This window comes from Protomyctophum bolini, assembly GCF_963924005.1.
Source record: "Protomyctophum bolini genome assembly, chromosome: 14".
NCBI lineage: Eukaryota > Metazoa > Chordata > Actinopteri > Myctophiformes > Myctophidae > Protomyctophum > Protomyctophum bolini.
The window spans coordinates 16,581,689-16,608,976 of record NC_137875.1 but is presented as its reverse complement, the minus strand read 5'-3'; the positions used below and the strand labels follow the sequence as shown (position 1 = coordinate 16,608,976).

The following is a 27,288-nucleotide window of genomic DNA, read 5'->3' as shown; positions in this document are numbered from 1 at the left end:
ACTCTGCAACTTTCTCTCCCAAATACGAGTGTCTATCATTCTTGTACATTTCTTAACGTTTAACCCCCAGCATCCCTATTCTGAAGGGAAACATTTGGAAAAAATAGGCGATCTACAAGTTTCCAATGTGTCATAATGGGACACGTTGTGAGCTTGTAGATCTGGTAGATCTAAGAGAGATTTGGTGTAGACTGAAAAAGAACGCAAGTACAGTGCAACTCAGGTCTGTTTTACAAAGTCAATTATCATCAAAGTATTCTGCGGCACCCACTTTAAGAAAACGCAGCCTACGTACACTACAGTATTTATTAAAGCATTATACTGTTCTTAATAATGTAAACATTTTTAACTCAAATCTTTGCTTCCGGGGGACCCATTCCCTGGAAAATAAACGTTTTGAGATGGGGGTCGGTGGGCCAAATATAATACATTTTTCAGATCTTTGTGGAATCGGCCTCAGGTCTTAATGGGTTACGTGACGTGGTTGAAACTTACATGAATGTCTTCCAAAAGGACACGTTGGTGAAGCAGCATAGTCACAATGACATGCAAGACTTTCCAGCAAATATGAGCAGGAGGCGGCCTACAGCTCAGACTTTATTGAACAGCGACAGTGCAGTGTTGGGCTGAGTGGGAACAATCACACAAATCAATAAGAATCACAGCTCTTGCTCATGTCTCTCCCTAGTCCCTACCTTGACAGCAGTAGTGGTTTTCAACCCTTTTCATACCAAAAATGACCTGCTTGAGTCACGGACCACCATTTTATGAGGTTTAGCCTCTCAGACCCCAAGAATGATCTAATAAGGGTCCTTCCATTTGGTTTAGCTGGGGACCACCTCGAAGCCCCTTTAAGGACCACTGGTGGTCCCCGGACCACTGGTTGAAAACCACTGGTCTAATGTGCATAATGATGATAATAATAGTTATTGACAGGTTACAATGTTATGGAAGATTTGATGCCCTGTATGGCAAGTACTAAAATGTGTTAACTCTGAAAAGGACCTCTGGCTGATAAGTAAAGTTAATTAATCGGAATGTACACGTTTAAATGCTGCATGTATCTATTCGGTCACTCTGAAACATGACGTTAAATATTGGATTTAACAATTACAGGATGGATTCGAGAGCCAGTGGACTAGCAACACATGCACAGATGTCAAGAAAGATTGAGATGTTTATGTTCAAAATGCCATTCTAGGAAACAGATCTTTGAAGCATTTTCAGATGGGGGTCAGCGGCCAAATACATATAATTCTAGGGGTCCTCGACATTAAATAGTTTGAGAACCACCGACATAAAAACCATAGGGTTTTTCAGAAAACTGTCAGGATTTAGAAGGCATTTGTAGAATCGTTCCCAGGTCAAAATGGGTTTTAAACTGACAATTATGGCTTGATGAAGAGATCACGGAAGGACCTTGATTATGATTAGTTAGTAGTACACATGCTCTTGGGGTGCTCTCATACTGACCAAAACGAGGAGACCCACCCATTCATAGGGAGATATCCTATGCTTTCATGATCTGATCCTAGAACAGCCAGTTCGGTGAAAACCCACAGGACTGCAGGCAAAGTTGACAAAGCCACATCACTGCCCCCTGCTGGCTGCCTCTCCAAGTCCCAACTAGTGTGGCTTTCCTCGTAATTTCATTCATAACCTGAGCTTTGAGGAACAGAACTGTCAAATATGATAGGATTGTCACATTATCTCATTATAATACTGCCTATAAAGTATCTGCTTTAGACACAAGTAACACACAACTTAAACCACTCCCATTCTTTAAAACAGCACAGCAGGAATGTAGGTGACTAAACAGCATGGGGGGGAGGGTGCTCTCCTTCTTTATTGGCTTTGTGTGATAGGCGTGAAGACAGCTGAAAGTGGTTGATTATCTGAGTCCAAGCAGTTGACTTAATTTCCTCTCTAAAAGAGAGCAGACTGGTGGTGGTTGAGACGGAGACGGCGGCGGGCACCGTGCCTTCACATTTCGGCCTCCCGGTGCTGCTGCTGTGCTCTCCTCTTCTCGTGCTGGTGCTTGGTGATGCCGTACTTGAAGAACTCGTACACCGACCAGCTGATGGCCGTGGAGGGCATCTGGTAGATGACCCTGGCCTGGACTCCCTTCAGGAAGCCCTGCAGGCCGCCCAGCCTGTACACGGTCCGGAAGGCGTGGGCCAGGCCTGAGATGTGTCTGTTGTTGTTGTTGTGGCCCCCCCCCGGGCCCTGTCCCTGGGGCCCGGGGTGGGGCGACGACGATGAGGGCCGGAGGGCCAGGGACTCCTGAGTGTTCAGCAGGGTCTTGCAAACGTCCAGCGGGGTGGTGGCGGCGGCCGCGATGGCCCCGGCCAGCGCCCCCGACACCATGTGCGACGAGGGGTTGTACTGCCGCCGCGGGTTGAGCAGCTCCTGGAGGTACTCGTAGGTCATGAAGTGGAGCGCCTGGAACGGCACGTTCATGGTGAGCTGCGTGGTGTAGCTGCGGTAGAAGGCGGCGGCGCCCTCCGCCGCCCATATGGCGCGCACACACTCCAGCACGCCGCGGTACGGAGAGTTGTACATCTGCATGCGCTGCTTCACCACTTCGACGTGCCCGTTGTGTGTGTGTGTTTCGGGTCATTTGACGGATGGATGGGACACGTGGAGCAGGGGGGGGGGGAGAGGATTGGATTTAAGAAAGAAAAAAGGTGGGAAAGTTAATAAGAAAGCAGACCAAACATTCATGCAAACAAAAAACAAATGGCAGAGGAACAAAAAGACAGAGAGTTGCAGTGTATCGTTCTAACAGTACAGTCAGTCCCACAGCTGAAGCCGTGGAAAGTAACTAAGTACATGTTGGACAATTTTTAGGTATTTGTACCTTACTTGAGTATTTCCAATGTCCAATACTTTGTCTTCGACTACACTACATCTCAGAGGCAAATATTGTACTCCACTAGATTTATTTGAAAACCTTTTGTACATTTAGATTTTTATTACAAAACATTTAATCACTTCAGCCCCATACATTTCGTCCATTTGAAAACAATCGATTGTAGATCTGCCATTTTCAAGATTTTTATACATTTTGAAAACTTGGAAATGGGACATTCTGCATAATACGTTTTCGATAACAATATACTTTCACTCAAGTACCGTACATTTCGAATTCCGGGATTTTAATTAACAGTATTTCTACATTGCAGGATTGATACCTTTACTCTAGTAAAAAATGTGAGTACGCTACTATTTTCACCACTGGCTTGGTGTCCTTCTACTGACACCCTTGGACAGGTGGCCTACAAGTGTCAGAGGAACTACTAGACCACAGGCTCAAGGCCATTCAATGCAGAGAGCATGGCACCTGCAACTTTCTGCATTTTCTGTTGCAACTTTCAACTTGTGGAGGAAGGAATACACACACACACACACACACACACACACACACACACACACTTGTTATGTGCCAAAACGCTATCCGTTAAGGAAAAAGAAAGAAAAGAAAATGTCTTCCAATGGATTCAATGTAGTTTAGTCTCCAATACTGCATTCACATGGAATCAGGCATGTCATTTTAGTGGACGGGAGCAGGACGGTAAACGGAACAGGACGGCACGGGAGCCAGAACCGGTGACGGCAAACAGAACCGGTGACGGCAGACAGCATCAAATTGAAAACATTTAATCTTTTTACCGTTCCGTGCCGTCCAGCCGGTTTTGTCGTTTGCCGTCTACCGCTTGCCTGATTCCATGTGAATGTAGTATTAGTCAACTTTCCATCGGTTAACTATTTATAAAACTTTCAACCTGACACCACCATTTTGGTAATTTAACATTTTTCACAAATAGCCGTTGTACAAGCTCACACTCAACGCGCCACATCGTGATGGGCTGTGAGTGAGCGTGTAGATTGGCCATATTTGTGACACCGTCGTACGACGAGTGTTGATTAGTTGATACAAGGTTTCTGGCGAACAGTGACAATATGAACAGGGACATGCACACAGACATCAAAGGGGGCTTCAGGGCCCTTTTACCCGTCTGTAAAACAACTGCCCTTTCCAGACCACGAATGCAGCATTTACTATGGTGAAAGAAATGCATATGCCACTCCTTTACCATACTATGCTGGAAGCAGCATTCAGGAGAATTCCTTTATTTTCGAAGTCTCCTGAACTTGAACACATTTTGCGTTGAACAAATTTGTTTAAAAATCCAGGTCGTATACCGCATCTCCACTAGCTAAAGAGTGCTGGGTTGTCCCCCGAAAATAGCTGATCTAAAAGCTCTCAACGTGTCGCAAAGAGACGCGTTGAGCTTGTAGATCAGCTATTTTTGTCTAAAAGTGCCCTTATGGGATGTCAGCCCCTGCCCCTCTAACACTGCCTGAATATGAACTTGGTTTTACTCATTCCTTTCGTTTCTTCCTCCTGTCATTCATTTTTTATAAGAAATCAATGTATGTGTAAGAAGAAAGGTCTTCTTTACCTTCAGAAGGGTTCATAGCTGCGTCGTGAAGCAGTGTGGCCACACACCCTGCAGCTCCTGGAACACAACACCGCAAGAGGACACCACAGGCAAAATTACTACAAGAACCATGTCCTGGAATTCCCCACTGGGACACCTATCAATAACACAAGGACTCAAAGAGGAAGCTTCAATTATTAAAGGGATACTTTAAGAATTTAAGTTTTGAACCTAAATATGATTGTTCTGATTTAAAGACAGACACATCTGAACATAATGGGAGTGTGTGTGGACACACGTAGGCTATACTGTACATATAGTGTGTGCCTGTGTGGCAAACTGCCATATGTATTAAGTGTATTTAGCTTAACTCCGCAATAGACAGAAGTGACGCATTTGATAACATTTACACAGCAGACTCGACAGGGTGGTTTCTGCCACACTGTAGTTAGAACAAGGTGATTTAGGTTAAAAATCTGCAGTATCCCTTTCATGTGACCCCCCCCCCCCCCCCCATACATAAAGTGCATATATTTGAGGTGCGGCTTTCTGACTGCACTGCTAGGACTGCAAATCAGGTTGACAAAAGTGCAGTTCTCTGGATCTGCAGGGAATCCAACATTGATATATTTGGCAAAACCGGACTGGTAGAAACTGATCACAGAGACTAAACCTGATCACAGAGAGACACCTAGTGGAGAAAGCGGCTCATTGCTTCTTGGGGATTAATAACCAAAACCCATGAACTAGGTAGGAAAGAAAGGAGGAACAGAAAGATGCCAGGTGACAGACAGGTGAGAAAGAGAACTTACCAAGACTCCTACTAAACTGGAAAAGAGGGAAGAGAGAGAGAGAGAGTAGAGACAACAAAGGAAGGTAGGTAAATGTAGACACAGTCAGACAGAGCATGACATTTTCCAAGAAGAATCTTTGGTAGAATGGGCTTCACGTGTCAAAACTACAGACTTTTGTGTGCTTATTTTTCTAAATTCTCAAAATCAGACGGATTTCTCAAACAGTTCAATAGTTGACATCACAGGTACTTCCCCAGGAGATTAAACCTGTAACACAAGCTACGAGAGGCTTTATTCCCCTCGGATGGCCTGCCAAGGCTTCTAAATACTGGTCAGGCAGGCAGTGTCTCCGGTCTATATTTGGATTAGGCTGACTCAGCCAGAGAGAGAGCTGGCATTGAGGGGTAGGGGGGGGGTCACCTCAGGCCCCGTTATCAACTCCCTGGCTGGCTAACGGTGACCTCATGGCTCAGCCGCGTCGCTGTTTTTCCTACCCGATTTCGCACCAGTGAGGGGTGGGAGGGCGAGAGCCCCGTCACACACTGCCTTATTTATTACAGCAAAGAACCTTTACTTTGGCTAATTGGCTGTTTGAATTATTTTTGGAAAAATATTAGAAGTTATTTTACTATATAAACATTATTATTTTACCTATATAAACAATATAATTTAGTATATGTAAGGTTTAGCACTACTTTAATAGGCTGTCTGCTGTTGTGAAAGTTTATACTTGGATGAATTCAAAGTTTCAACACCAAAGTAGTAGTACAAGTTGTTAGCAAACTGGTCATTTGTTTTGAATGGTATGAAATCGGGTAGGCAAAAACAGGGACGCGGTTCAGACACCTGCACAACTGCTGTAGCACTGCGTGACACTTTTCACACACGTGTGTGTGTGTAGATGGTATACAATACATGTATGCTTTTATGGTACCATTAGCTAAATGACTGTTAGCCCCTGGGTGTATGGCATCGCTTAGAGTCTTTTTGAGTTTCTCGTAGCAGGCGAAATAGAGGGCGTGGGCCGGTCCCGCCCCTACGGCCGTCGCATTCAACCCTCTGATTGGCCGCAAGACGCCCTCGGTGGTCACAATTCGCCGAAGAGCGTCCATCACGTTCCTGTAGCGGGCCGCGGGGTCGGGCTGGAGGCTCTGCATACGTGTCTGCGAGAAGGAAAGCAGACATGATCACAAAGTTACCGTTATGCTCCCTCTCTCTCTTTCACCACCCACTGAGGGCTGTAGAGTCACATTATCACCAGGTCTCTCTCTCACCCACCACCCACTGAGGGCTGTAGAGTCACATTATCACCAGGTCTCTCTCTCTCTCTCTTTCACCACCCACTGAGGGCTGTAGAGTCACATTATCACCAGGTCTCTCTCTCACCCACCACCCACTGAGGGCTGTAGAGTCACATTATCACCAGGTCTCTCTCTTTCACCACCCACTGAGGGCTGTAGAGTCTCATTAACACCAGGTCGACTGAACAAGGTTAAGGCAACTAGCATGCACTAGGGCTGCTAACTAACAGTCTGGGCCCATGTGTCAGTTATATCGTCGATTGTGGCAAGGAAAAGCGTAGCAAAGGCTTGAGTTTGAGTAAATTGGCCAAATCACAGGAACTTGGTTGTCCTGCATCGTGTGAGTGGGTCTGAATAGAAGGAAGCACAAGTTAATGATATGCAAGGTCAAAGTGGGACATAAGCTGACTTCCTGTAAGCCTCTTTTCCTGCTGACCTTAAGGCAAAGCCCTCTCAATCAATGTCTTTTAGCGAGACATTGTATGAATGTGTACTCACTCAGTCCTGCAGTATGAGATTCACATAGCCTAGTCGGCATGCATGGCATGCTAGTATTCAAATACCATTTAGGCCTGACGTCTAAATAAATAACGTCTTCTGAAAGAATATATATTCAAAGATTTGTGCCACATTTTCACGATTTTTCAAAAATAGCAGACCTACCAGCTCACTCGGTGGCACGCTATGAACTTGTAGATCTGCTATTTTTCAATAGCTAAAGTATAACATAATGCTTAGTTAAAACACCAAAACGGGTTCCCGTCCAGAATGGGTTAAGTTATGCATTTAGGCGGAAATGGTACATTACATACAAGTACATTATAGACCAAACATTTGACAAGCTGTGAAGAATTTTCCATAATTTTTTGTAAAATAGGGTTTAAGTGGCCAGCCACCCCACACCCCCCCAAGACACTAGCTGCATAACTTGAAACATTGGACTTCCGCCTGACTGGACACTCATTGCCTGCAGTGCAGAGAGTGTGTGTGTGTGTATGGGGGGGGGGGGGGGGGCGCTCAAATCACTAATCAACAGCTGTGGAATGCTGTGCGCAGTAAGTACTAACATTGGAGTCTGTATTCTTCGCATCACTTCACATTTCAGGACGAGGGCTGAAGTTTTAAGCAGCTTGACTAACAAGAGGATTTTTTTACATCGATTTATTTAAAGTATTTCACATTTAGCTAATGGGAAAATGCTTGTATGGGCATTATGGACCAATTACCTAAACATTGATGACATCAAGATGAGATTGTAGGCTTTTCACTAAAAAGAATACTTTGATAAATAATCATCAGTAATACATATAACTAAAATGGGTAAAGGCAAATTAGACAACTTTTCTAATAAAGTTCAGAAAATGACTCAATGAATCACTTTACTTTAACCAGGAAAAGATAACATTTATGCCATAAAGATATAAGATCCCAGACGATATCTACTGTGTAGACCATACATGGGAAACTTGCGGCCCGGGGGCCACATGTGGCCCCCACCTTCACTTCCCTCAGGTTAATATCAGAATACTGATATATTATTGATTTCAGCTGTTACAATTCCACACATGACCCGCTTTTGTATATCCAATGTGTTTGGATTTAGTTCATAAAGTTAACATAACTGTAACTAAATTAATTTGAAATTAAATAAAAAGGTTTTTTTTTCATGCAGGATTTAAAAAACAAAAAAACATTCAAATATTTCAATTCAATAAAAAAAATAGCCTATCTACAAGCTCAAAACGCGAGCTTTGTAGATCGGCTATTTTTGCTACGACAGTAATATGCCACGTGGCCCTCTGGAGTGAGTGTGGAAATATCGTGGCCCTCTCCATCGTCAAAGTGTAGACTCATATACACTATCACTACAATGATTCAATATAGCCTAAGCCAACAAGCCCTACAATCAACCACTTCCTCAATAGCTGTCCCAAACTCATCTTGCATAATACAGACCCAGGGAGTGCAATGCCAAAATATGTTGTGCAATGTGACTTTTACGGTGTGTGTGTGTAGGTTAGAGATTGTACTGTTTTGTAACTACTACTAAGGGCAAAGTTTGAAATCCGTTGTTATCATTGTCCAATTAACAGCCCTGTAGTAAGTAAACAAGGCCGTTGAATTTAGTTTGAGAAGAATTATTAACCTCTCTACCTGCGTATGCAGAAAATAGCCCATCCACAAGCTCGCGACGCGCTGTGAGCTTGTAAAATTGATTATTTGACTTGTAATGAGGTATGAATGAGGCTGTACTTATGTAAAGTTTTTCCTGTTAAAGCATTATGTTATACTTTAGCTATTGAAAATAGCAGATCTACAAGCTCATAGCGTGGCACCGACGAGCTTGTAGATCTGCTTTTTGAAAAGTCGTGAAAATGTGGTGCAAATCTTTAAATATATATTCGTTTTTAACTCAAATATTTGCTTCTGGGGGGGTCCGCAGCCTTCTGGGGAGGTCCACAGCCAAATACACCACTGACTATAGAAACATAGGTTTATCAGAAAAACCTATTTCAGAAATATGATAACAGAAATTTAGAACACATTATTTTCTGGGTGAGTCTTACTCTAGGTATGCTGTAAGAGGGGCGTTGTTTACATACTGTTGATATCTCCATATCCTAACTTGTAAATCAATGCTCTACTCTACTTGATCATACTAGAGCATCACACTAAAGTAGCAGATCTACAAACTCGAAATGTGGAGCGAAGCAATGCGGTTTGAGCTTGAAGATCTGCTACTTTTGCCGTTTTTGGAGTCGACTCCTGAAAAGTAACCGTGTTGGACATATGAGGTTTCCACCCAACAGAGACGATTTCCTGAGCGCCCCCCACTCAGCAAGGACCTTTGCACTTAATGCAGAATGTAAATAGAATTTCTCAGAAAAGCAATGCAACAACATTTCCAGGTCATGAAAACTGTTTCATGACTGGTTGAAGAGACAGCTTTTCAGTTCTTTTTTCCTTGTCAAAGTGAGAAAACTCGGCGAACGAGGTTAGCTTTTTAGTTTTTAGTATACGGAAAAAATAATTCCATAGTATACTACAAAATGATGGAGCGTGCACCCAAAAAATATATATCGGTATGTGGTATATAATAACTTCACCCACTTCTTCGAATCAGATTCTGCGATACAAATTTCATCTAAACAGGAGAGAACTCATACAGGATAAAGTAGTGCAATTGCAAGTGATGACACAGACAATTTGCAGACAAAATTGTAAGCGGAATACTATGCAAAAAGAACCACCACTCATCTGCTGAAAAAAACTTAAGTGAGGTGCTGGACAAAGGGACACTCACACTCAGATCGGAATACTATAAAATGTAAGTCGACGTGAGACTATAAAATAAATGTAAGTTGCTAAATTATCTTAGTGGGGTTATCTGATCTCTCCTGACAGTTCATCATATTCTGTTATAACTGTAGTCTACCTATTTTCTGACCAAAGTCACTGCCATGTGGGTACAACGTCTTCCTTGATTTGATTTTTCTTCTACTCCCAAACATCTCTCTAATTATCTTTCTAATAATTATCTGACCCAAAATTGGTTCGCCTTTACAATCTAGTAGACATTCACCTGCATGCGCTGCCTATATGAGTGAATGAATGATACAACCTAAAACAACCACAAAATGAATTCAGACTGGCTGAAACAGAGGACCGGAAGACATTAGACAACAAACGACGGAGACATCGATGAAGCTTGATGAAGCTCACCAGAATAGCTTTTCAGCATGACACAGGCAGCTGACCACCCTGCCTTTATAATGGCATTATTCATTACCACTGAAACAGACATACTGACTGAGGCAATACAGCACTGCCTGCTTTTGGTTTAATTAAATTCAACAATGTGGGGCTGTTGATGGTAAAAAAGTAGACCTTTGTCTGAAAAAGTAGAGACACGTCAGAGCTCTCCAGGACAGACATCCGAGTGCTGACCTGTGCTTCGAGGGGCACCCTACCAACGGACTGATATGGAGAGAATCTCGATAGATTCGCAATATAACAGGTCGTATCTGCTTTTATTCATGTTAATTTGCTGTTCATATTTATTTATATCATGAAGGGACGTCACGTGGTCTCATTTTGTAATCATTAAATATGCCAGTGCTAGGTTCCATTAAACCTGTCTACAGCCTTTTCATTGGACTTTACATAATTGAACAAGCCCAAACAACGCAACACTATCCTCAACCGTGCAACAACATCAGTGCCAGTGATCGCACATATAAGGCCCATTTCCAACGAGGGCACCTCCCACCCAACAGGGATACATTTGTTAAAGCTGGCCACCTTTCAGCCGGCATGACTTGCATGTGAGCATAACTCGCATGCCTCCTCCTGAGACAGTCCGTCACCAAACTTTTTAAAACTTATTTTTAATAAACAATGGATTGACTTATCAGAAAAAAAAGACAGGCCTGTTTTCTTTCGTAGTGAGGAGGAGGAGGAGCGGGGGTCATTCTCCATCGCTCACCAATGATGGCAGGTGTTTGGAATCGCCAAATAAAAAACACATAATGGTCTGTGTTGAGGCACATGTGTGTGCCAGTGTGGTGGATCAATGTGGTCAAATGTTTGATAGTTGGGAACCAAATTGGCATTTTAGGGGTCTGTTAACTCACCGCATAAGGGTCCATTTGGTTCCATTTGAACCAAAGGTTAAAGCTGGGGAAAAAAATTAACCTGTTGAAAGTCTGACTTCACACGCAATGACTGGTGCTGTGTTGACATGCAACAAGTGATGACATTTGCTTTGGTAGTTTCATATCATGAAATTATTTAATTCATTCATCGTGATATTAGGCCTGCTTTAGTACCATCATTTAATATCCGTCATGTGTATATGGGCGAGTCACTGGGTATGTAACCTTGGGTACAAAATTGTACCTTTATGGGTGACTAAACTGGGTACCCATTGCAGTAATGAACTTTGATGTATAACAGGTGTCTTAAATGCCCTAAAAGGATCCCTGGCTAATAAGATAAATATGCCTTAAAACATTATACTTGCCCTTTACAACTAAAATTAAAAAATAAAAACACTTAAATACGATGATGTCATGTCCATGTGGTCTAGCCCTATAGAATGTATGGAGTGCATATGCTAATACAAAACAACTTTATGCTTCCTAAGGATAATATGAGCATCAAAGAAACATTTTAAAATAGTTTGCATTAGGATGTGCAGTCTATATATTCCATAGGGCTGGACCACACAGACATATGACATCATCAACTTGTAACAGGAGCAGTGAAAGATTCTCTATTTATGAAAGAAATACAAATATTTAAGTATTTTAAAATTTAGTTAGAGGGCAAGTATAATCATGTTTTACGGCATATTTGTCACATTAGCCAGGGAGCTGGTTCCTTTTAAATTGTCACTTCATGGTCACCCAATGGACCCTCCATTGGGGTCCACTCATGACACTGACTGACCTTGCCCTGGTCTGATCGCTCGCACGGGGACAGCCCTGCCGCTGCTGCACTGTGTTTACTTTAGCACGGCAGGCTAGTTGAAGCGCTAAGCTAACAAGAGTTCAGACCATGATGCTAACACACCGACTGCACACAGTTTAAACAGAACCACACCATCACTTTAGCCCCGTTAGCCACACCGCTATGCTAGCATCGATGCCGCTCGGCTATACCTTGACACAGTCGATGGGGAACATGAGGCAGTGCTCCATGATCCCCGCCACGGCCCCGGCCAGCATGTGCGTGCTGGTGGACGCTCCCACGGGGAGACCCTCATAGTCCGGCTCGTCATCTCCACCACCACCACAGTCCCGGTGGTGGAGGTCCCCCTCTCCTCCCAGCAGGTCCGGAACCGCAACGCAACTAAAATGAACTTTCTGCAGCTCTCCTCCTCCGAGCCGAAGAGGAGGTGGCGGCGGCGAAATGAATGACATACTAGTCCGGCTACTCTGAGAGATCCCCCACAGTCCTCGTCCTATTCCTCCTCCTCCCCCGAGGAGCCATCGAGCTTCTGCCCCGGCGGAGGCACCGGCGACCGGTGGCGGCGAGGAGCCCGGTGGTGCCACCGGTGCCTCCTCCGTCGTCGTCCCCCGCCGCCGCCTCACGAAGGCGTCCGCTTCCATTCAGAGCCTGCAGGGCCAGGAAGAGGACGGCTTCAAGTCTCTTTGGTTCTGGTTGTTGTGAGTTATTATGATTCATAAGTTTCATCAACATCCTCTCCTTCACGGCTCTGCTGCTGCTGCCATCTCCACACGCACACGTCTCGCCATTCCCGAGGCGAGCATAGCAGTGCGGATATCCGCCCGGTAGTAAAGCCCGCCCACTGCCACTGCTTCCGGAAATATCCACAAAAGCACACAGGTCGTTTCCGTCTCCGCTCCAGGCTGGAACTACTACTAAGTGAATAATAATAACGGTATTAATAATAATAATAATAATAATAATAATAACAAAAGTAAAATATATTCCATTGCAGTGCAGTGTCACTTGCCGAAAAGAAAATAGGCCTATCTACAAGCCAGCAGTCACGTTCAAACCAGAATCGGCTCAAGGAGTTCAACTAATTTAGCTCCTATGCCACTAAAATGTGTAAAGCCCTGCCAACAAGCCTTTAAGAAATGTGAATCCCTAGACTCCTTCAAAACCGCTCTCAAAGAGCACTTACGAGCGGCTGCAACTCGAAACTGCCCCCCCCCCCAACTTGACTATACTGTAGCCTACATATTTTGAATTTAATATTTTCCCTTATTTTCTAACCGTGTATATGATGATGATTTCCTTTTTTTTGTTGCATAGCCTAGGCTATATGTATATATAAGTGTATGTAAAGGTGGTTGCACACCGGCCGCGTTTTTCGGAAAATCGATGGAGAAACGCAGCTAAAAATCTGAAAAACGGCCTCGTATGTGCGGACCTTAAGTGCTTTTTCTGGTTTTATCCTCTTATATCAGTATTGACCCGTACTTTCGTTGAACTGTAGTCTACCCATTCTACAAACTGTTAATACAAATTTCAATCAATCAATCAATCAATCAATCAATCAGCGTTGAGCTAAAGCCGAGGCCGATGTACTGACAGACACTGACCTACACTGACTGGCATGAAGGAAATGGAATCTGGTTAGGCCGTTAGCCTACACTGCAGCTACCAATCCCTCTCCTTTCATTGGCTAATCACTATGCCATTCAAGCTACAGGAATTTGGACCAACTATCTTCTCTTATCTAAGCAGAGATAGTGTTCACAATAAAGTTGTAAAATAGGAAATGAACGTTCTCAGCGTGGGGTCGTCTGGGGACCCCCAGGCGTCCTTAAAGGGAGTTCCAGGGGGTCCCGAACCAATGGACCCTCAGCTGTCTCTAACTCAGAGAGTGTAGCTACAAATGGAACCAAAATGAAAAGATTACAATCATATGAAATTGGGGTCCGTAACCCAATACGCGGCACAACACTGAATAGGTCTACACGCCTCTTATAGTTTGTTATTGTCTTGGCCCAATTAGGGCCTGCAGAACTACATGTGCTGTGCCTATAAGGTCCCATTAAGAGTGTGGAAACTGCACAGAACCGAACAAAATAAATTGTTAATGGATTGTGTGCCGTGGCCAAGCTTCTGTAACTTGGAAGTAGTAAACAATTAATGTCCTGTGTTAGTCTAGGTTAGTCTTTCGACCTCTTCTAACCTTGACACCACTACAGCCCCAATATAGAGACACACAGGGACTACAAATTCCACGCCCCCAAATGAGACAGCGGCCCCACTTCTGGTCCGTTTGAACAGTGTACTGCAGCTGTCAATGCAATCACTATGAGATATCATGAAATACTCTTATTTCACTGGTTCATTACTGAGGCTGTAGCGATTTTTTTTGTGTTCTAAAAAAGTGTCCCATATGTTTGATTTGTCCTTTTCAATGTCACATACCTGCCATCTAAATATAAAACCCACAATATACTATAATATACTCCATCAGAGATTCAAAAGTGCTAGCATTGTACATTTCAAGTTAAAGTGGGCGCACAGTATATACGTCACGGTCGCATCCCTTGAGGGTTTCAATACCCAGATATATTTGTTGTGTTTCTTGCTATGTATTTGTGGAAAATTATCTAAACAGCATCTTGCAAGACTAATTATTAATACTCTGGAGAATTTACTAGGTATGACAATTTCAGGATATAATGTCACTCTTTAGCTGGGTTATTTCCACAACTATTCAGCCAAGTTAATTATACAACAAGTTGACAACGTATAACTGTAACACACCATCGGAGCTCTGAGGTAGGTAGAACATATTAGTAAGCCCGTGACATGTTCACAATATAGACATGAAATGAATGAACAAAGTCAGTCGGGATCGGGATGTACAGTATGAGAATTATGATCCATTCTTCAAAGTCGGCGCTCGTAGCCTCGTAAAGTCAGTGACGTCCCTTAAAAGTGTCAGGTTCTCTATCTGCCGTCTCCCCTCTGCTCTGTTAACATTATGGGTAACTCATTCAAGTGGTAAATTAAATGTGAAATACATCCTCTATTGAGAAAACAACAATATACGTTGACAAAGACAATTCATACATACAGTATGGAAACATATTTTTTATTCAAATCAGTATAGTCTTCAGTTAATTTTGTTACATTTTAAAAGTAGGTTAACTACAGTTGAATTTCATTTGGGGGGCGTGGAATTTGTAGTCCCTGTGTGTCTCTATGGATACTTTAATGCTTAGTATGAGGTATAAAGTACAGCAGCCTTGTGTTCCTAAAACATTAAGATTGGGTATTGGGTAAGACTGACGTTATCTATCTTTCAGGACCTTTCACTGCTTTGTCTCAACCATTACTCAATGGCTCTGGTCTCAGCCACCGCAGATATTTTGACATTCCGTTTTCTTTTTATGTTGCCACTATTGTTGGAGCAGCCATAAACTACACAGGTTCATCCTGATGTTCTGGGCATCTTTGTAATGTTAGTGTTAGTAAAAAGCAGGTAAAAGAGTAACGTTTGAGGCAGACTAACATCAGTCACTTTTCCATTCACTGTAGTAGAAGCTTGGTGCGGAGAAACCGCAGATGTGTCGTCTCCGCCTACAGGAAATACGTAGGTTGCGACCATGAAACCCGTTACGGAATCGGTCCATACCAGTAGCATGCTGCAGATAAAGATAGAATCAGGAAGGCACCCCCAAGTGTTCATTCTGCGTCATAGCGCAGTCATAGGTCAGCTAGGCCGGGCAGAAAAAAGCCTACTAATCAATCATTGGTGATGGAAAGTAACTAAGTAGTAAAGTAAAGTACCGAAGTACTGTAATTGAATAATTTGAGATGCTTTTACTTTACTTGAGTATGTCCATTTCTTGATACTTTATAATTCTACTCCACTCCATCTCAGAGGGTTGTACTCGACTTGACTACAAATTTGAAAACCTTTTAGGTTTCGATTATTATTACAAAACATATACATTAACCAATTAAACCCTATTTTATACTTTTTGAAAAGATTCGACGAATGTTGAAAGATTCTGTAGTTTAAATAGGCTCACATTTTCATGCATTGCCAATACTTTTGTACTCAACATTTTTTCCCCCCAATGTGAAGTATTTTGATAGGCCTACTTTAATTTAAAGCTCTATTATGTAAATTGTTATTTCGTCCAATCTGTCTAGTATAATTCCTCTATCATAGTTCTATATAACTCATGCAATTGGGGTGGTTGTATTTCGTCTCCCTGCTCTTCTATTGAGACATTTAGGTCTATCAGTTGGACATGACCTTTGACTTTGACATAACGACAATCCTGTTTCTTGTTTGACATGCGTTTTGACCTTCGGGTCAAAACGGGGGACAAGTCAAAACCAGAACAAGCAATGTAAACAGGCTAGTCCGACCTACCATTAGTAACATATGTAAACATATGTTTCACATGACATAACTTAAGTCTCTTTGAATTGAGAGAGAGAGAGAGAGAGAGAGAGAGAGAGAGCGAGAGAGAGAGAGAGAGAGAGAGAGAGAGAGAGAGAGAGAGAGAGAGAGAGAGAGAGAGAGAGAGAGAGAGATGAGAACGCTGTTCTCTACAAGAAGAGTCCTCAGATTATTGTCTCCAGGCTAAGTATACCACTCTGCCTGGAGGGAAACAGGGTGATTTCTCCAGAAAATTAGGTAATTGTGTTTTGGTCCGGAGCTGTTTTAACATAATTCGATTTCCCCCTTTATTGCCTGGGAGGGCCTTCAAGGGGCGCAGTGTTGAATTTCTGCCGACAAAGGGGAATGAAGTGTTAATTTCTGCTTACAAGAACAGAATCTCCTGCTCCTGATCTAGTTAAGGTTGATTGCGCGTCATCCACAGACGTTCCTTAAGGAAAAGGAGGCAGACAGCATAGCCTGGTGATTCCTCTTCCCTGAAACTAATGCTACTCTAATTACACCAATAAGGGAGAGGCATGTTCGGTCTGGCTGGAAACCCAATCACACCTCACTTCATCCCTTCTCCTTAGAGAGTGCACCATCCGTAATATAGGCCTGAGGAGTTGTTTTACACCGGCTAAGCAAAAACATGGCAGAAAATTCACATTATAACGGATATAAAATGGGAACGTAACTTGCTTATGTTCTGCTGTGTTTGGTTGTTTACTCTAGTTAACACCCTTCCTTCTTTCCTCCCTTCCCATACCTTCCTTCATTCCTCCCTTCCTTAACCACTTAGTTTCAATACCCTGTTTTGGGTATTATTATAGGCAAACATTTACAAAAGTTACATTGCTATTTCCGTTATTTCTTAAATAGAAAAGTTGTATCTCCATATTTCAACTTTGTATGTTTCTTATCGTAAATTAATGGCCTATACTTCATCATACAAGAGTGTCGCACGGACAATAGCTAAACTACAATTTTCACTATTTCATTTTTTTTTAAATAATAAAAAAGGAACGGTTTCGGACATTATACAGTCAGTAACGAAATAGGACTTAAGTGGTTAATTGGCAGGAGACTGACTCCCACGTGCTCTCTCCAGGTGCTGCTTAGCTCCATGGCATGATGATCTATGGTCTCTTATCGTATTAAAGTGCAGGCACTGAATCACTTAAAACAGTGGCCAAGGACAATTAGACATCCTCAATAATAGCACTATAGGAAAACATTTTGTGTTAAGAGCCCCGATGTAACACTCTTGAGACGGGCCCTTATGATAAGATAGCTTATGCATGTACGTGGGCCGATACGTATTAGCCTACGTATAGTCCACATACTACAGTATGTGCATACAGTATATGTAACAGTCTGTTTTGGATTTGATTTCAGATTTTTGATATATGTTCATTATATGAGTACTATGATGCATTAAGTGCCTTATTCTCTGGGTGATTAGGTGGGGTGGGAGCGGCCAGCTTGGGTGAGCTTTCTGTTTTGTAATGTATGCATGGATGTATTTGTTGTAATGTTTTTGTCTACAGTATTGCTCTATATTTGCTCTATGTTGCTGGACCCCCTCGAAAACAAGATGATACATCTCAATCTTTTCTCAATAAAGGTTCATACGTCACACTCACACCCTACCCAACCCTAGTCACTGTGGTGGACACTAGTAATAATAAGTACGTTTACTGTAGGCTACTAATTTACGCTTTCTTTGCCTCCTATATACAGCTTTTGTCCTCACACGTCTCAATATTTGCCATTGGAAGGAGAAATTAGGTCAAATGTCCGCTAAATAAGATGTAAATTTAACCAACTGATCACATGAATTCAGTTGTTCATGAGATGATGTATGATGATGTATAATGGTAAGAGCGTCCCTCACTTCACACGGTTGTGATTTTGTTTTAACGTAGGCCTATTTACACCTCTACATTTCAACACTTGATTTTGTATTTTTGAAATCAGCTGTTGAATTTATTCAAGGACTTCTTCAACTTTGAATCAGTGTTGTTTTCGTCGACTAATACTATGACGAAAAATGTTTGTCGACTACCTTTTTTCACTACATACTACAAACTACATAAAAACTAAATAAAAACTAACCCATGATGACTAAAACTATGACTAAATATACTGTCGATTTCGTGTAAAAATCAGCCATTACAACGGCAAGGCCCGCCAAAACACATTGTAGTCGACTAAATCAACTGTAGATTTAGTCGACTAACATTCCTAATGAATTGTTTACATATATGAAAATATACAAAAACATAATAGCCCACTGTAGTTCCTTTTATGAAGGCTTGTAGGTTCTCAATTAATACAATTCTTTATTGAGTTTGTCTCATCTTGAGCAGTGCTTTTGTTCGGACCATAGGTCGCAGTTCACTATGAAAACCTGCATCTCCCGTCAGTCAGTTAGTCAGTCAGTCTGTCACACTCAACTTGACTCAAGACATGCTCCAGTACAGGATTCATTCCATATGTTGATCTGACTTCATCAAACCCGTAGATCTCAATATAGGCTATACTGTATGGAGCTGGCCTGTTCTGACATCACAATGTGGTTCTGACATTTTTGTCAGCGGATGCGTGCGCGCGCCGACCTGCCCCAGCAGCGCTACCGCCAGAGTCTCACGGTCCTGCCACGACTCCATGCTGCAGCCCAACAGATGGCCTTTGACACCCTCTGCAAGGCCGTCCAGGCACGCAGCACGTGTGTGTGTGTGTGTGTGTGTGTGTGTGTGTGTGTGTGTGTGTGTGCAATGTGCATGCATGCATGCATGCGTGTGGGGGTTTTCTATTGTATTTTTATGCTGAAGTTTGTATAGGCTTTGGGGTCCTACAAGGCAGCTAGTGCATTCATTAGGTCTTTCAGAGGGTTATGGAACTCTCAAACTGAAACCAACACTGCAATGATATGAAAAAGAAAATGTAATTTCAATACTAATATTTTAGTTAGATAGGGTATGTGATATCTTTTGGTTAAAGCAAAACATGAAAAAGGTTAAATCACTATATTCTGAGTTATAGAGTTGTTTGTTCAGCAACAGTCTGTCTCCCTGTCTCTAGCTCTTTATTAATATTATTTTGTTCGTAAAAAATATATATAAATATATTTGTGTGAAGTATACTCACGTAATGAAGAATACTCACGTATTCAAACAAAAACTGCTTTGATTGCTATAGTAGCTTTAGCTTACTGCAGTGGTTACACTTTGTCCTTTCCATGACTAAATTATGAGACAGGCTGGATGTTCAGTAGCCATGTGGTGGTTACACTATATGTCCTTCCCATTACTAGATTATGTGACAGGCAGACTGTGACAACTCGTTTTATGGTATAACTACTCCTCCAAGTGGTAAGTTGGAAAATTACAGACACATATGACCTAATTTCCCCTTTCATTGTCAAAGTTATATGAGACGTGTGGGGACCAAAGCGGTACTTTTTTCAACCATTTTTTCAGCAATGAGATTTATTTTGTTTTTGGTGGGTAGATCTTGTTTAGCTGGGCATTTTGAAAGTAGCTCTCAAGTCAAAAAAGTGTGGGGGCCCCAGCTGTAGGCTATATGTGATTGGTTCGCCGATTTGCTCGTCTACATATGACGTAAAATATCCCTTCCTTGTCAATGGCATTTAATGTTTGTGTTGCCACAAATGTATGTCATATTTGATGGACATTTGACCTAATTTCTCCTTTCATTGTCAATGGCAAATATGAGACGTGTGGGGACAAAATGAGCTGTATCCCCTAAAAGAAAGATCACAAACATGCATGTGAAGTGAGCGGCACACACACACACAAACACAAAGCTGTGCAACGCCAACAAAATATATATAATATCACACTCGTGTGAAGTGAGCGGTGTCTTTGATGAGTTGATCTGCTGCACTACCACTATCAACTAACCAATGACTTGAATTGCATACACATACACTCATCATCTGGCGTAGACATACACACAAAGCCACGTGTTGGAGTGGTTCACACAGCTCAAAAACAAATCACGTGGATCTATATATTATTATTATCATCTATATTATCATCATTATATGGAATGTGGCCAGTCCGTTGCGTATGTAATCTGACGTCAGATGTCTGTGACATATAATTATTCATGACGTATGACTAATTCGTTTAATATTTCAACGTATAAAATGTGGACAAATACATTGTGGAGGTACTTCTGCCTACACTGACCAGACACTGTGAGCAGGTCAAACACTGTGTCTGATGAAAGGCAAAGTCTTTCCATGGACAACCTGTCCACTTACCATATGGTGAGAGAATATAACATTTGACTTATTTGACAGAGCATAGTGCATTTCTGCACGGCTTCCTCTTATATCCAGACCTCTTTCAAACCGTATCTGTGCTAACATCACCACACCAACACGGTCTAAGTCGATGGATGGAGACGGAGAACACGGTGCAGACTTCTACTCCATCCCACTGGTGGTAAATGGTGCGGGCCAGACCGGCGGAGGTCATGATCACCATCAGGACACCGAGCTGGTGGCCGTCTACGCTAAAGACAGCCAAGGAGCCGAGAAGAGCTCCAGCAGGTCCGACACGTCGGACGGCGCCACAGACAATGTGGACGCCAGGAGGAGGACGGACATGCTCTACACGATAGAAGACACCCCACCCTGGTACCTGTGTGTGCCGTTAGGTCTACAGCACTACCTCACGTGCTTCGGCGGTACCATCGCCGTCCCGTTCCTCCTGGCCGAGGCCATGTGCGTGGGCTACGACCAGTGGGCCACCAGCCAGCTCATAGGGACCATCTTCTTTTGCGTGGGCGTCACCACTCTTCTCCAGACCACACTGGGCTGCAGGTTGCCTCTCTTCCAGGCCAGCGCTTTTGCCTTTCTGTCCCCAGCCATGGCCATTCTGTCCCAAGACAAGTGGAAGTGTAACAATGACACGGCGGTTCCACTGCTGAATAGCACAACAGGGCTCATGCAAACGGAGCACATCTGGCACCCCAGGATGCGAGAGATCCAAGGGGCCATCATCGTGTCGTCGATGATTGAGGTTGTGATCGGAGCGCTAGGCCTGCCGGGGGCACTGATGAAGTACCTCGGACCGCTGACCATCACTCCCACCGTGGCGCTCATTGGCCTGTCCGGCTTTCAGTCTGCGGGCGAGAGGGCCGGCAAACACTGGGGTATGGCCATGCTGACCATCTTCTTGATACTGCTGTTTTCCCAGTATGCCAGAAATGTCCATTTGCCTCTTCCGTTCTACAACAAGGCCAAGAGAGGATGGAGCTCTTACAGGCTGCAGGTCTTCAAGATGTTTCCCATCATCATGGCCATCCTGGTTTCATGGGGGTTGTGTTTCATTTTCACAGTGACCAACGTTTTCCCGCCAGAGAAGGACAAATACGGTTTCCACGCGCGCACGGACGCGCGACAGGGCATCTTGGCTGCGGCACCGTGGTTCATGGTCCCTTATCCCTTCCCGTGGGGCGTCCCAACAGTAACGGCTGCGGGGGTGATTGGCATGATGAGTGCGGTGGTGGCGAGCATGATCGAGTCTATTGGAGATTATTATGCCTGCGCGCGTCTCTCTTGTGCCCCTCCACCACCGATCCATGCAATCAACAGGGGGATATTTTTCGAGGGCATATCCTGCGTGCTGGATGGCCTGTTTGGGACAGGCAACGGTTCCACGTCTTCCAGTCCCAATATAGGCATAATGGGACTCACAAAGGTGGGCAGCAGACGCGTGATCCAGTACGGGGCGGTCATAACGCTGCTGCTGGGGCTTGTGGGTAAATTCAGCGCACTGTTTGCCTCGCTGCCCGACCCCGTCCTAGGCGCACTGTTCTGCACCTTGTTCGGCATGATCACGGCGGTGGGGCTGTCCAACCTGCAGTTCGTGGACCTCGACTCGTCCCGGAACCTCTTCGTCCTGGGCTTTTCCATCTTCTTTGGCCTCATGCTCCCGAGCTACGTCAGACAGAATCCGCTGGCCACCGGCATCGTCGAGATAGACCAGGTGCTGAACGTGCTGCTGACCACTGCCATGTTCGTTGGCGGCTCCGTTGCATTCGTTTTGGACAACACCATCCCGGGTTCTCCGGAAGAGCGTGGGATCACGAAGCTAAAGTGCAGCTCCGGGACCAGAGCCACGGAGCCGGAGGGGATGAGATCCTACGACTTGCCATTCGGCATGGATTTCATCCGCAGACACGACGTCCTCAAGTACATCCCAATCAGCCCCACCTTCACAGGGTACCAGTGGGGTACACTGCACGGGGCCTGTGCCTGCCGGACCGGACATGCAGAGACTAGGGAAGTAAGGGTTGGAGTGGGAGTGGAGGGAGCGAGTGGGGTGTAACCATAGACATATAAACACATAGACGCCTCTTCCGGCTCTGATTCCTTGCAAATCATTTGCCTTCAATGTCAAGCTTCCGCATGCGTAACATTAGTCAAGTCAAGTACATTTTTAAGTACAGAACAAGACTGTAGAATGGGAGAGCACAGCAACACATTAAAAAGTGGGGAGGGGCATGTGGTGTTAAAGGACAATTCTTACCTTTCTTTGTAGTTGTTACGTCCCCACCAAAGAGGTCCAGGTGTTTTTTTGTGCAAAAACTCCTTATTGGCTATTTTCCCTACCACAAGCCCTCAATGAATTGCATTGCATTGAATAGGAATTGAATGGGGCTATGGGGTGTTATGCTAGTTCGCTTATTTCCATCGAAAGAAGTAGTAAAGTGTGCGGCTTGGGATATTATTTACATTATGAAGAGAGGATATATACAAAGAAATTATAATTTTGAGCAATGGAAATAAGCGAATTAACACAACACCCCATAGCCCCATTCAATTCCCATTCAATTCAATGCAATTCATTTAGGGCTTATGGTAGGGGAAATAGCCAATAAGGAGCTTTTGCACAAAATAACACCTGGACCTCTTTGGTGGGGACGTAACAACTACAAAGAAAGGTAAGAAAGCCTTTTAGTATGGAATTCTCCTTTAAAAGGCCAGGGAGAACATGTGTGTTTTTAGACGAGATTTAAAAATGTCCATAGAAAGTGCAGCTTTCACAACTAGTGGCAGGGCGTTCCAAAGTCTGGGTGCAGCGACCGAGAACGCCCGGTCGCCTTTTGTTTTCAGGTGAGTGGGAGGGATCTTCAGGACCATCTGGTCTGCTGATCTGAGTGCCCTATAGTGGAGTCGGACGGAGTGATACTTTGCCTTTTTTTCTTTTTACTATTTTGAGAAACATTTTTGAAGTTACAGTATAATAGCCTACACACACACACACACGCACACACACACACACACGCACACACACACACACACACACACACACACACACACACACACACACACACACACACACACACACACACACACACACACACACACACACACACACACACACACACACACACACACACACACAATTTGTCTTCGGTCTCAACAACAGTAAAAACAAACATTACAACATGCACACACAATGCATACTGAACATGCACACACACAGACTCACACACACTGTTACGAAACCCTTTTGGGTCTAGGGATGAGTCGGTAACATAAAGTTATAGTTTACCAGGTTGTTGAGCATAGGAAGTGCAAATAAGCGGAGCTAACATAGTTTTAGAGGGAGAAAAGTAAGTACAAAGTGTTCTCTTTACTCTTGACTTTCCATATATTTTGTGCCCATATATGGAGCCGAGTGGACCTGGCCCCTTTTGTGCCCATATATGGAGCTGAGTGATTGCTGATGCAACACACTCCATATTTGGATAGCGGGACAGACACACAGACATGATCTGCTAGGTCTCATAGTAAGTGCTCACTGCGTTCGCAAATACATGTGGTGGAAAACACCCGTTACCTAGTGTGCATAAGGGGGAGGCGTCATAAGGCGTCCTGTGGCACTGAGTGAGTTTTAACAATGTTCTACCTACATGGTGCCTGTGTGTACAGAGGCCTCTGTCTTACCTGCGTGCTCAGGTGGAACCTAGCCTTTTATAGACAGCAGGTGGTGGTGATTGAATGAGGGTGGAGTCAGGTAAGAGGCTGATTGGCAGATGAGGTGACTGGTGACTTCAAACCTGCAGAGAATGATAGAGTGGAGGGAAGGAGAGACAGGGGAGGAATACAGGAATACAGAAGAAAAGTCACAATTAACACTTGAATAGTTTGGTCTTTATAAACGATTGTAAAACATAGATTGGTTACATAACTAACAACAGCCAATAAACAGCCAATAACTACAAACGTTATGCAAAGCTCGGCCAATCACAGCAGAAGTTAGGTAGGTTACTCCAGAAAAAATAAAATAAAGTGTAACAATAACCACACTAACTAGAAAAGTCACGTGTGGTTGCCGCAGTCGCTTACATAGGCCCCTCCCCCTAACATTGTCACAGCGGAAGTTAAGTAGGTTACTCCGGAAGAGTGTGACAATAACTATAGTCTGGTCCACACTAATAACATGGGCTCATCTTAAAATCAATTCATATAAGCATTGTGGTCCAAATATAAATAAGCTGTCTCTGCGTTATTGTCAGGGAGGTGTGGAGGTCTCTGTATCGTTTGCAACAGTCAGTCACTCATATACAGTCTGTTTCTAGCGAAAATGTAACTAAGTAAGTAGCAGTAACAATAGCATTTTCTCTCAGTCAGTTGATTCTTCATATTTATATGAGTGAAACGGCCGGGATGACATGTTTATTTTTCGAACATAGTTCTTATATGAGGCGATCTAAAATCCCCCTATGGGGATTACAATGCAAATAAAAAGTACATGAACCCGTGGATTTGCGGCCTCTACCGATATTGACGTCAGTCTTCAGTGCTCTATAGCTTTAAGTCCAGGGAAGGAAATTGCAGTGCAGTGCCAGACCCAGCAGCCAGTAGGAGATGAAGTATCCCAAGATGCATTGGGTGGTCAGGGAGCACGCCCTCCACCGTGGCAGCAGAGCAGTGAGTGGGTTAAGATGAGGCATGTGCTCACATCCGTCTCCGGAAGAGACGCGGGTTTGCGAATGCATGTCGTTCGTCGTCGGGGCCATTTTTCTGCGAAGGAGTGGCTCGTTGAGCAGCAGCAGATGACCACTGATCCAGAAGGGAACCGGAGAGGAGGACGCCAGGAATCTCGTGAGAACCTGCACGTGCATGCACAACGTCCCGAAACACAGCAGTGTGGTGCAATGCACAACATATACAAACACTCGTGGGCTGAGAAATCCATGTGTGCAGGGCTTATCTAGCTGCTTGTTGTTTGCACCCATCTCCAAAAGCCCCAGTGTCAGGCACACGTTTGGGTTAGCTCGATAGTACGCATAGGCCGCCGTTATGCCGAGGGTGGCCATGGGCAGAGCCAGGAGGAAGTTGGGTATCTGCTTCAAATGGTAGTAGCGCAGGAAACCCACATCCCAATACACATCCTGGACGTGGGAGTAGAGCACAGGGAGGAGTCCCGCGCACCAGAGCGGCAGGGGGGCATTTTCATCAGGGAGGTGGTAGCGTTTCCTTTCAGCCAGCGACAGGAGAGCATGGGGAATCCGCTCCATGGAGAGAGATGGAAAACAAAATGTCTTATATCCGTAATACTGGAACGCGCCGAATGGCAAGGCGATAATCACGGTTCCCAAAAGAGCCGTGGACAGCAGACGAATTACGATCCAGGAGCAGTGACAGAGCGCTCCGTAGCCTTTCCCAGACGTGCGGCGCTCGCGTATCCAGGACATGGCACGCAGCAACAGAAGGTACAACAGGAATCCAATGTTAACCAGTCCGTTGGATCGCGTCGCGGTGGCCATGCCCAACGCTAGGCAGGCCCTGAAGGTGAGCCCCTTCTCCAGGAGGAACAGGCCGCCAAATGTGAGCGTGGCGAACAGGCTCTCCGAGTATCCGGCCAGCATGAAGACGTTGGCGGGCGTTAGGCAGTAGAGCAGGCTGGAGAGCAGAGCCAGGCGCCTGTCCCGCAGAACTGTCCCGCTCAGGGCATGCAGCGCCAGCACGCTCAGCAGGAAGAGGCCGCTGTTACCGAAGGCGACGGCCAGCAGCAGGCGGCCACGCGTCGTCAGCCAACCGCTGAAGGGCCACAGCAGGGTCTCGGCCAGGCCTCGCAGGAAGACTGGGAGGAGGGGAAAGAAAGCAAAGCTGTGCTCGTACAGGTAGCCTCTCTCCGCGATGAAGAGGAAATGCTCGGCATCCCAGCGGGACAGGCCACCCAGCAACCAGCCCACCACAGAGTCTAGATATCGAGGCTCGTCTGTCCGCGGGGGCATGAACGCCTCTGCCTCGTGATCAGGGATGACAGCGTTGAAGACAGCCTGCAAAAGCAAAGACAGGGCCCTGGTGGCCGTGGCAAACTGTACAACCGTTCTGACATCCATCGCCATTGACTCGTTCAGCAGATTCTCAAATAAAGATACATACTGTCACTGGCTAACAAACGAGACAGTGTTTGAGGATAAATCACACCAGGTTACACTAAAGACATGATTTGTATACGCCATCGAGGATGACGTCATAGCCGTGGTGGCGAAAACAAGCATCATTGTGTCTATGGCATCACCGCATACATGAATTGTATGCATGAATGTATGCACACAATTCTGTATAATGCGGATAGAAATACAGAATCGAAAAGGGTATTCTTTGACAAGCTACATATATCAATGTTGGACAGTAATGCGTAACACTGATCGTATATGTAGCGTGGCAAAACAGTACTTTTACGTTTGTTTAGAGCACTTTAAACAAACATTACCAAGCACCCATCACTATTTAACACTTTTTATTTAGTTTTGATTTCTTACTGAAGGTTTAATGTTATCGTTACTTTGGAAACATT

The 27,288-nt window shown here is 44.3% G+C and overlaps 3 protein-coding genes and 1 long non-coding RNA gene across 4 annotated transcripts in view; 1 reads left to right on the top strand and 3 right to left on the bottom strand.

Moving 5' to 3' along the window:
- Positions 1 to 584: 584 nt before the first annotated feature.
- On the bottom strand, positions 585 to 12,800 carry slc25a28 (solute carrier family 25 member 28). The gene is made up of 4 exons (XM_080782253.1): positions 12,204 to 12,800; positions 6,174 to 6,402; positions 4,467 to 4,523; positions 585 to 2,582 (listed from the first exon to the last, which is right to left on the bottom strand). Exons 1-4 carry the CDS (start codon positions 12,651 to 12,653, stop codon positions 1,984 to 1,986), a joined length of 1,335 nt encoding a protein of 444 aa, XP_080638379.1. The 5' UTR covers positions 12,654 to 12,800; the 3' UTR covers positions 585 to 1,983.
- Positions 12,801 to 20,856: 8,056 nt separating this feature from the next.
- Positions 20,857 to 22,797, top strand: LOC308328775 (solute carrier family 23 member 2-like; the record flags this gene model as incomplete). The annotated part of the gene is made up of 1 exon (XM_080782886.1): positions 20,857 to 22,797. One exon carries the CDS (start codon positions 20,857 to 20,859, stop codon positions 22,795 to 22,797), a length of 1,941 nt encoding a protein of 646 aa, XP_080639012.1.
- A 1,631-nt stretch (positions 22,798 to 24,428) lies between these two features.
- LOC308328445 overlaps positions 24,429 to 27,288 on the bottom strand; it is a 78,040-nt gene continuing 75,180 nt past the window's right edge. The window contains exon 3 of the long non-coding RNA XR_013965296.1: positions 24,429 to 24,535. This is a non-coding gene — a long non-coding RNA (uncharacterized lncRNA). The remainder of the gene's footprint in view (positions 24,536 to 27,288) is intronic.
- Positions 25,292 to 26,833, bottom strand: LOC308328433 (GPI mannosyltransferase 2-like; the record flags this gene model as incomplete). The annotated part of the gene is made up of 1 exon (XM_080782250.1): positions 25,292 to 26,833. One exon carries the CDS (start codon positions 26,831 to 26,833, stop codon positions 25,292 to 25,294), a length of 1,542 nt encoding a protein of 513 aa, XP_080638376.1.

Excerpts from the sequence above, each read along its gene's own strand:
- slc25a28 (XM_080782253.1), bottom strand. The coding sequence starts at position 12,653 with ATGGAAGCGGACGCCTTCGTGAGGCGGCGGCGGGGGACGACGACGGAG. Across the intron at positions 6,403-12,203 it reads TCCCCATCGACTGTGTCAAG|ACACGTATGCAGAGCCTCCA; the intron begins GTATAGCCGAGC and ends TCCTTCTCGCAG. Across the intron at positions 2,583-4,466 it reads AGCTATGAACCCTTCTGAAG|TGGTGAAGCAGCGCATGCAG; the intron begins GTAAAGAAGACC and ends GGCACGTCGAAG.